The 10,648-nt window shown below is 36.2% G+C and overlaps 1 protein-coding gene across 9 annotated transcripts in view; it reads left to right on the plus strand.

Moving 5' to 3' along the window:
- LOC102914316 (uncharacterized) overlaps positions 1-9,861 on the plus strand; it is an 87,226-nt gene extending 77,365 nt beyond the window's left edge. For 2 of the 9 annotated variants that reach the window (XM_076558039.1, XM_076558040.1), the window contains exons 2-5: positions 1,962-2,046; positions 2,864-4,587; positions 4,781-4,841; positions 5,935-9,861. In XM_076558039.1, coding sequence (XP_076414154.1) covers positions 4,554-4,587; positions 4,781-4,841; positions 5,935-7,231 — 1,392 coding nt within the window. In that variant the 5' untranslated portion in view covers positions 1,962-2,046; positions 2,864-4,553 and the 3' untranslated portion in view covers positions 7,232-9,861. Of the gene's footprint in view, positions 1-1,961; positions 4,588-4,780; positions 4,842-5,934 lie in introns of all 9 variants that reach the window. The other 7 variants (XM_076558041.1, XM_076558042.1, XM_076558036.1 and 4 more) reach the window with 5 other exon arrangements.
- Positions 9,862-10,648: the final 787 nt, after the last annotated feature.

Below are 10,648 nucleotides of genomic sequence, written 5' to 3' on the forward strand. Positions count from 1 at the left end.
GCATTTAGATAATTATGTGATGAGGGGACTTTTTTGGATTCAATCTATTTGATATTCTGTATGCTTCTTTTACTTTTATAGGCCTCTCTTTTAGGTGAGGGACATTTTCTTCTATTATTTTGTTGAGCATACTTTCTGTGCCTTTGATCTGAGTTTCTTCTTTTTGTCTCTATTCTTTATTTTTCTTGTATTTGTTCTTTTGTAATATTCTAGATTTCCTGGGTTTTTTGTTTCAGGAATTTAGGGAGGGATTTTATATTTTCTTTGACTGATATATCCATTTCTTCTATCTTATCTTCAATGCCCAAGATTCTTTCTTCATCTCTTCTATTCTGTTGGTTAAACTTGCCTCCGTAGTTCTCATTTGCATTTCTAAACATTTCATTTCCAGAATTTCCTCACTTTCTATTTTCTTTTGTTGGAGAATATTATTTTAAGGTGTGTTACCTTGTTTATGCTGCATTTGTTTAACTCTGTGAAACTGTGTTACTGTGCCTGCCTAAAATACCTGATGGTCTAATAAAGAGCTAAATGACCAATAGTGAGGCATGAGAAAGGATAGGCAGAGAGTATAAATAGAAGGAGAAAGAGAGAAACAAGAAAAGATCAAGGAGCCAGAGAAAGAATAGGACATCAAGGGCCAGCTACCCAGCTACACAGCCAGCCACGGAGTAAAAGTGAAAGTAGGATATATAGAAGAGAAACATAAAAATCCAGAGGCAAAATCTAGATGGGATAATTTAAGTTAAGAAAAGCTGGCAGTCAGGCTATGGGGTGCATGCCTTTAATCCCAGCACTTGGGAGGCAGAGGCATGTGGATCTCTGTGAGTTCAAGGCCACCTGGTCTACAGAATAAGTTCCAGGAATGCCAGAGCTGCTATACAGAGAAACCCTATGTCAAAAAAAAAAAAAAAAAAAAAAAAAGCTGACAAGAAACAAGCCAGGCTAAGGCCTGGACAGTCCTTCAAAATTCTTGCTTCACAGAAGAAACTGATGGATATTTTGCAGAACACAGAAGAAAATGACTGTCAAAATTTGCCAATACAAGGCAGACAGTCCTTCAAATTTCATGTTTCACTAAAAAGTTTGCCAGATATTCTGTGCCTGTAGGCTGAAGATGGATGCCTCAATAATTGCAGAGAAACTTTGGGTGGCTGTCCAGGCAGCTAAGTATCTCTGTTGTTAGATAATAATACATCCTTCTGAGTCTTTGATGGAGTTGAATACCAGATAGTTATAGTTACAGTTTTCATTAGTTATGATAGAAAGTAAATTAGGTGTGAAAGTTTGTATTCACTAAGATAGGATAGATAATGCACTATTTTCTCTGAATATTCTAACTACAAATGCACAGAATATGATAACTGTAATTCTTACTTGATGACTATTTTGTTGTATATAGTTTTACTATGTTAAAGTTAGAACCTTTCTTTTTATTTAGACAACAAAGGGGAAATGTTAGAGAATATTATTTTAAGGTGCATTACTTTTTGTTTATGCTGCATTTGTTTAACTCTATGAAGCTGTGTTACTGTGCCTGTCTAAAATACCTGATGGCTTAAGAAAGAGCTAAAGAGCCAATAGCAAGGCAGGAGAAAGAAAAGGTGGAGCTGGCAGGCAGAGAGTATAAATAGAAGGAGAAAAGGGAGAAGGAAGAAAAGATCAAGGAGCCAGAGAAGGAGGAGGACACCAGGGGCCAGCCACCCAGTCAGACAGCCACCCATGAAGTATAAAGGTGAAAGTGAAATATGCAGAAGAGAATGGTAATAGCTGAGAGGCAAATGGTAGATGGGATAATTTAAGTTAAGAAAAGCTGACAAGAAACAAGCCAAGCTAAGGCCAGGCATTTACAAGTAAGAACAAGTCTCCATGTGTGATTTATTTGGGAGCTGGGTGGTGGGCCTCCCAAAAGAGCAAAAACAACCAACAATATTCTTTGTTGCTTCTGTTTCTATTTTCAGGTTTTGAACAGTATTAAATGTAGATGTAACCAACCGTCTTATTAAATAAGAAACACAGAACCAATGCAAAGAAGAAAGCCAAGAGGTCAGAGCTAAGAGCTAAAACCTTACCCTTCCTCCTGCGGTGGTCCTACCTCTCAGAACCAGAGCTCTTCTTGTGTGTCTGTCTTTTTATAGTGTTTCTGTTCTGCCTTCTCATTGGTTGTAAACCCAACCACATGACCACCTCATCACAGCCTGTCTGTATAGACCTCCAGGCTTTCTGTGATTAGTATTGAGATTAAAGGCATGTGTATCCAATACTGGCTGTATCCCTGAACACACAGAGACTTACCTAGCTCTGCCTACCAAGTGCTGGGATTACAAGTGTATGCCACCACTGCCCTGCTTTCCTATGGCTTGCTAATAGCTCTGACCCCCGGGCAACTTTATTTATTAACATACAAATAACATTTTAATACAAATAAAATATCACCATAATTATTCATTTCTTTCAACTGTTTGTTTCCTTTTTCTTGGCTTTATTTAAAGGATTGATTCATTTCCCCCAATTGTTTATTTGTGTTTTCCTCACTTTCTTTAAGGGATTTATTCAATTCCTCTTTAAGGACCTCTATTGTCTTCATATAGTTGGTGTTAAGGCCTTTTTCTTGTTCTTTGGCAATGTTGGAATATCCAGGGCCTGCTGTGCTAGGATAGCTGGATTCTGGTGGAGACTTATTTCCCTGGCTGTTTTGAGTATGTTTTTATCCTATCATCTAGGCATCCAGGTCTTGATTTCTGGGTTTGTTAAGTTGCATGGGTGTTATATTCTTTAGTTTTTTGTTCCCTCTTGGGGTTTTTCCATAGTGTGATAGCTGCATGTTGCCTGATTTATTGGTCTTCTCTGCTTGTGTTCATAGGAAATGCCTGCTGGTGTTGGTGGCTGAGCTGTAGCAAAGGTTTGGGGGAAGGAGGGTTGGAGAGGATGGTCTGTGAGATCCACAGGAGGGCAGGAGGAAGTGAGGCTTCAGCTGGTGATCTGTTGGACCACTAGGGACAAGCCTTAAGAGATTTGGTCTGGGAGAACAGATCACACTTCTGCCTTTTATGCTCTTCCTGCCACATCGTTCACAATGATCCCTGAGACTTAGGAGGGGATTGAGCTATACATGTTGCTTTAACACTGAGCATTCCTAGTCACTTATTCTTTACACCTTGGCCAGATATATATATATATATATATATATATATATATATATATATATATATATATATATATCACCATGTCAATTACAATCTACTTCAATTAGAAGCATGTAAGTTGAGAGATGGGAGGCCCATTGACCTATGGATATAATGGTAAGTTTAATTCTGTGTCCACTTAGCAGCATAATAGTAATACATTCATCTCTAAGGCCCATGAACTTTCTATTCTTAAGTTCTTAATCTGATAATGGTGCCAGGCATTTTTTTCATCTTGTGGAGAGGGACTTGGATACAGTCAGGGAGTGGTTGCTTACTCCTATGATATTTGTACTGCTATTGCACCAGTAAACAGTTCTTGCCAGGCTAGTTACTATTGTAGCTTGAAGTGTTTGTAGTTGGACATGACTGATTATTTGTCTCCCCCAGTAGCTTGCATAGCACCTTCCATCACTATGAAAACAAGTCAGTATGGATAAAGCTTCTGCTTGTTTACCACTTTGACTTTGCCATGCATGCACTATGACTCAAACATATGGTGTCTTTGGGGATAATCAAGAGCAATAGCAATAAAATGTAATGTTTGAGGAATTTGGGGGGACCTAATTAGCAAGAACTCCAAAGAAGTAACTTATAAAGGGCACAGAAGTTTTATTTGTTTACCTCTGGTGTCCAGTAGGAGCATTTTTGTTCTGTTTCAGAATAATTCCATTTTAATTCTCTCTCTCTCTCTCTCTCTCTCTCTCTCTCTCTCTCTCTCTCTCTCTCTCAATCTCTATTCCCCTTTCTATGTGTGTGTGTTGTGTCTCTCTGTGTGAGTGTATTTTTGTGATATTAAAATGTAGTAAATGTCCATGTCTTTTTCAAAAGATCTTTTGTTTTATTTATCTCTTTCTCTTCTCCCTTGCCTACCCTACTTCTTTCAACTCAGAGGCACCTGCCTCTGCCTTCCGAGTGCTGGTGTTAAATGTGTGAGCTAATACACCTAGTTTGTCCATCTTATTTTTCTTTTTTGTAATAATTGTTCATAAACTTCTCTCGTGTATACTCTGTACTGTTGATCTATTTACTTGTCTCTCTATGTTTGTTATTAGGTATTTCTCTTGCAAGATGATATCCCATTCAAAGGGTACAAAAAATGACAGAGGTGAACTTCCTATTCAGTTTCCTTCTAAATTGATTAGCTGATTACAGTATAATGCTATTTTAGGAAATAAGTGTGGGGATCACAAGAATTATATGATTATATTGTTAATGAAGTATACATTAACAATTTCAGTATCATACTTTTTACATATGTATGGGATATTTTAGAATGGAGTGACCTATAATGATGTGCATATCGACTTCACTTGGGAAGAGTGGACTTTGCTGGATCTATCCCAGAAGAATCTCTACAAAGATGTGATGCTGGAGACCTATTGGAACCTTCTTACTATAGGTAACACTGAATATTCTCTATGATTTAAAATAAGGTGACAACTGTTCCTTGGTTATTGATGCCCTTCTGTAATCTTATTGAGAAAGAACAAGAATGAGCTGAATAAATCAGGCATATTTAAGGTTCACTGAAGATATTAACTGATATTTTTGCAGTTTTCAGTGATATACATTTTTCTGGTACTGTATTTTAGGATACAGTTGGGAAGACCATAATATTGAAGAACATTGTCAAAGTTCTAGAAGATATGAAAGGTAATTTTCATGTCCAAGGTGTTATAAATGTGCCTCTGAAGAAATTATAATGTGTCCTGGAAGTTTTAAACAAAAGCAATAGTATAAATAAGCATAGCTTAAAGTACATTGATAATTATTAAATTCTCACAAAACCTTATACCTCAATTTCAGGTAGGTGAATTGCATTTATAAGGCATTCTTTTAAGAAAGAAGTCAAGAAAACAATGCCTTAACTGATATCACTATATGATTCATAGCACTATGAAAGCTATGCTATAAAACTGTCAATCCATTTATTTCATACAATTCATATTACAAAAGGCGTACACAGTGAATAGGGATTAATGTATCTTCAAAGCTTTCTAATAACAAATTTGTCCACAGTAAAGCTAGTGTAACTCATACACTTGTTGTGACTGTGCTGTTTAGTGAGAGGGGTAGTTAGAGCCAAGAATCAAAAGGCAGTTGTTATGAAAAACTGTGTGAATTGAATGTAGACAACTTTTATTGGTTATTCTTCCTTTACTATGTATATCATATGTCACTCTGAATACAAGTCAAATGAGCATAGGGCTATGGAAAGACATGACATACCTCTCTTTCAGAACAATTAGAAGATATGTAGCAATCCCCACATTGTGTATAATTGTTGAATTTGATTCAAATATACAAGTAATTGGTTTTCCAGGTTCATTGTTAATGCATCACCATACTCATACTGCAGAAAATTCCTATGAGTACTAGGACTGTGTAAAAACTTCTGTTTGTCCTAGTTCATTTAGCAAATGTAATATGATTCACAGTATAGGAAAATTTATTAATGCAATAAAGGTGTTAAAGCTCTGATTTTTTTCCAGTTCTCTTCAAATATGTGAATATCTCATATAGAAAAAAGATACTGTAAATGTGAGCCATGAAATAAAGGAACTTACCATCACAGGTATCTTCAAAGATGCAGGGGAATAACATGAGTGTGAATACAGTGATAAAACCTTAAGATCTAATTCCTCTTTACAATTGAACCAAATTATAAAATTAATCCTTACAGATATAAAGATTAAACTGTGTTTTGACTGTGAAAATGCTTTTACATGTGCCATTATCCTTGCAGGCATGAAAGAAGTCAAGCTGGAGAGAAACCTTCAATATATACTCAATGTATTAAGGCTTTTGAACACCTCAGTACTCTTCAAATGCATGAAAAAACACATACTACAGAGAATCCCTATGAATGTAATCAATATGGTAAAACCTTTGCATGTTACAAAAGTCTTCAAATGCATCAAAGAACACGTACTGGAAAGAAACCCTATGAATGTAATCAGTGTGATAAAACCTTTGCACAATTCAATCTTCTTCAAATGCATCAAAGAACACACACCGGAGAGAAACCCTTTGAATGTAATCAGTGTGATAAAGCCTTTGCATATGTCAGTAGTCTTAATGTGCATAAAAGAACACATACCGGAGAGAAACCCTATAAATGTAATCACTGTGATAAAGCCTTTGCACGACACAGTCATCTTCAAAGGCATCAAAGAAAACATCCTGGCGTGAAACCCTATGGATGTAAGCGGTGTGGTGAAGCCTTTGAATTTCACAGTCATCTTCAAATGCATAAAAGAACACATACTGGAGAGATAAGCTATGAATGTAATGCATGTGGTAAAACCTTTGTATGCCCAAGTCATCTTCAAATACATCAAAGAATACATACTGGAGAGAAACCCTATGAATGTAATGAGTGTGGTAAAGCCTTTGCATCTCGTGGTCATCTTCAGACGCATAAAAGAGTCCATACTGGAGAGAAACCCTATGAGTGTAATCAGTGTGGTAAAGCCTATGCATATGTCAATGCTCTTCAGATTCATAAAAGAATACATACTGGAGAGAAACCTTATGAATGTAATCAATGTGATAAAACCTTTGCATGTCACAAAAGTCTTCAAATGCATCAAAGAACACATACTGGAGAAAAACCCTATGAATGTAATCAATGTGATAAAGCCTTTGCATGTCACAAAGGTCTTCAAATGCATCAAAGAACACATACTGGAGAGAAACCCTATGAATGTAATCAGTGTGATAAAGCCTTTGCCTATATGAGTGCTCTTAAAATGCATGAAAGAACACATACTGGAGAGAAACCCTATAAATGTAATCAGTGTGGTAAAACCTTTGCACAATTCAGTACTCATCAAACGCATGAAAGAACACATACTGGAGAGAAACCCTATGAATGTAATCAGTGTGATAAAGCCTTTGCACAACACAGTCATCTTCAAAGGCATAAACGAACACATACTGGAGAGAAACCATATGAATGTAAACAGTGTGGTAAAGCCTTTGCATGTATGAGTAATCTTCAAAATCATGAGAAAAAATCATGCTGCAAAAAAATCCTATAAATATAGTCATAGTGGTAAAGTTTTGCACTTTATATAGGAGTAAATCTTTCTATGTGCAATCAATCTGTTAAAGCCTTTCCATATTACAGTAGTCTTCAGCTATCTGAAAAAGATGCTGAGGGCATCTCATTATAAAGTATTTGGTAAGATCTTTATCCAACACACTTATAATTAGTTACACAGGAGTGTGTATTCTGTAGAAAAATATTTGACAGTGTTAACAATCTGTGCAATAATTATGGTGTCCTTTTTTATATTGTTTGCACTAGCAAACTCATGGAAAAAATAAATTTATGTTTTTTTTTTTTATGAAGGCTTATGTATAGGGTAAAAGGGCCAGCCACACAAACACACTGACCATGAAAATAGAGCTAGTGAAAGACACACTCTTTGACCCTGAAATCAATTCCAAAACTATACTCTGACCCTGAAACTAGAGTCAAAGAAACACACTTTGTCCCTGAATCAAGACTCAGTGATAGAAACACCCTAACCCTGAAACCAAACCCAAAATGTTAAAAGTGGCCAGTGAAGGAAATACACTTTGGACCTGAAACCAGAGACAAAGAAACATACTCTACCCTTGACCAACTAAGCACAAAACCAACCATTCCCTGAGCTTGATACCAACCAATCCCTGAGCATGAAATCCAGCCAATCTTTGAGCTTGCTCAAGCTCTGTGCCTGTTCAGTTGTCAGCTACTTTTTACCACCCTGGCAGAGGCAGTCACTCTCTTAAATTTCTTCCTCCCAAATAAATCTGTTAAATAAGTTTTGGGTGAAGACCTTTCACTGGAGCAGATCAGAAACTCAGTATTGCATTGGAGCAGAGAAACAATGGACACCTCTGTTAGAAAATTCCCTTAAAGGAGCAAAGCAGAAGTAACAACTTTTCACCAGAGACTGCTGCATTTCTGCAGCAGTTTCCCCTTTACTTGAATGAAGCAGAGAAGTAACATTTTAGCCTGGAACTTAGATGAAATAATACCTTTCTCCTCACAGCAGTAGGTATCCAGGATATCTTTCCTTCACAGCTGTAGGTATAGCCTGACTTCCAAAAGTCAGGGTACCTTTCTCTTTAGAGCTAAAGGTATTCAGGAGACCTTCCTTGCACAGCTGTAGATATAGCATGATTCTGATAGTCAGAGTACCTTTTCCTCTAGAGCTTTAACACTTGTACTATGAATTTAAACAATAACATAACCCTTTTAGATTCTGTAGTTCTCTTCAATTACATGAAATAACTAATTCAGGTGTAAACTTTTATGAATTTGTATTGGCTCCTTTTTCATTGTGATATAACTTATAAATGAGTTTAATTTGGTTTCTTGGTTCCAGAAGGATACAGGAATACCATAAAAGTGGCATGGCAATAAGTGTCAGACATGGCAGCTAAAGCAGGAAGCTAAGAACTCACATCCTTAACCTGCAGCATGAAGCAGAATGGGAACTGGAAATAATGTGTGGATATAAATTCACAAAGCCTTCCCCCAGTGACATATTTCCTTTAGCAGCACAACATCTCCTGAATACTCCCAAATGAAACCACCAACTTAGAAGGATTGATTTCTCAGACTTAATGCCTAAATGTTGCTCTTTGTTATATGAACCAATTCATGGTGAAGAAGAACTTTGTAAGTAAGCCATTAGATTTCTCAACCACTTGTGTTACAGGAATGAATGCTTCCAAAAGAAAAGCATTCATGAATAAAAAATGGTTTGTTTAAGAGTTGTTTTAATTGTAATTATGTGATGTCAGTGTGTGTTGTGTGGGTATGGGAATTTGCATGCTTGTTCCTGAGAACTTAAACCTTTGGGTCATCTTCTAGTAGGAAATCCCGGGAGTTGTCAAAAATCAGACCTTGGTCCTAAGAATGAACATATCTCAACTGCCCAGCCATGTCTCTAGTAATGTAAATATTTCAGTCTACTTATGTCATTTTGAAGTCAGGAAATAGGGAGAAACTCATATAATAGAAAACCCCTATTCATGTAAACAATTTGGACATCACAGTTGTTTTTAGCTTCAAGATAATAAATCATGTTTCATTTATTTTTCATTGTAGCCTTGAAGGAAGTAAGTTACCATGTTCACACAAGACTGGTTTTGGATATCACTGCATTGTGGTTTCAATTTTGAAACATTTGAGATAGATACTAAAGTGTGCTATATGTGCCACAAATCCATTTAGTAAAGTTTATTTTATGGTGTTTATATTCCTTTTGTGGTTTTTGTTCATCTTCTATTGTGCTTTTACTTAGTGATGGGTGTTTTTCTGCTGCAATGTACTGAATGGTATCATCTAAGTGTTCTATTGTTTATTTAAATATCAGGCAGTGTTTGATTACACTTTTCAAGTAATGATGTCTGTGAAGTGATAGTGGGTTGTTGTTCCTGGCTTTGTTTTTCATATTTTTACAAATTCCCTTGAGATTTTGTTGTTTGTTATTCAGCTTGGCTTGGATGTCAGTAATGATTCAGGGATATATCTGAACTCATGCTCTTCATATGTCCACCTCCTGAGTACCAGTACAAGAGTAGATGATGTACTCTCAACATATGCTGTTTTGTCAACACATTTTAACAATGCTAATATTAAAATGCTTAATAGAAGAGAATATAAGAAACATTATATGCCTCATGTGTGTCTTCAAAGCAGTATTTTCATTTATCTGGTAAAAAATACATAATAAAGTAGGATAATCAGCAATCAACTTTATCTCATGCTACAGCTTGATGTTTTATAGATATATACACATATTATATATATATATATATGTATACATACACACACACATATATATATCTATATATACATACATATATACACATAATACACATAATTCGGTCTTCCTTGCTTCTCCATGTCCCCATTAGTTAACCACTTGGCATTTCATCTTCAAGTACTGCCTTCTATGGGAATTATCCAGAGATGTAATATAATGGCACTAAGATTTATTTTGTAACAAACATTTATGGTGTATGTCTAATGTAATTATGGGTTAGTAGACCCATGGCAGATATGAGGAGATAGAACACAGCTTTGTGGTTTCTACTTTTTGTCCTCATAATATGGTAATCAAGATCAGGTTTCCAGCCACAGACCATTTTCACTGAGCCATCTCACTGTTGCTCAAATAAGATTAGTAGAAATATTACAACAGGCCGGGCGGTGGTGGCGCACGCCTTTAATCCCAGCACTCGGGAGGCAGAGCCAGGCGGATCTCTGTGAGTTCGAGATCAGCCTGGGCTACCAAGTGAGTTCCAGGAAAGGCGCAAAGCTACACAGAGAAACCCTGTCTCGAAAAACCAAAAAAAAAAAAAAAAAAAAAAAAAAGAAATATTACAACAGTAAACTATTGTCTTTTCAGATTGTAAACTTATTTTCATGCAAGGTTAAAGAAAAAACAAGACAA

This window comes from Peromyscus maniculatus, chromosome 21 (genome assembly GCF_049852395.1).
Source record: "Peromyscus maniculatus bairdii isolate BWxNUB_F1_BW_parent chromosome 21, HU_Pman_BW_mat_3.1, whole genome shotgun sequence".
NCBI classification, from domain to species: Eukaryota; Metazoa; Chordata; class Mammalia; order Rodentia; family Cricetidae; genus Peromyscus; species Peromyscus maniculatus.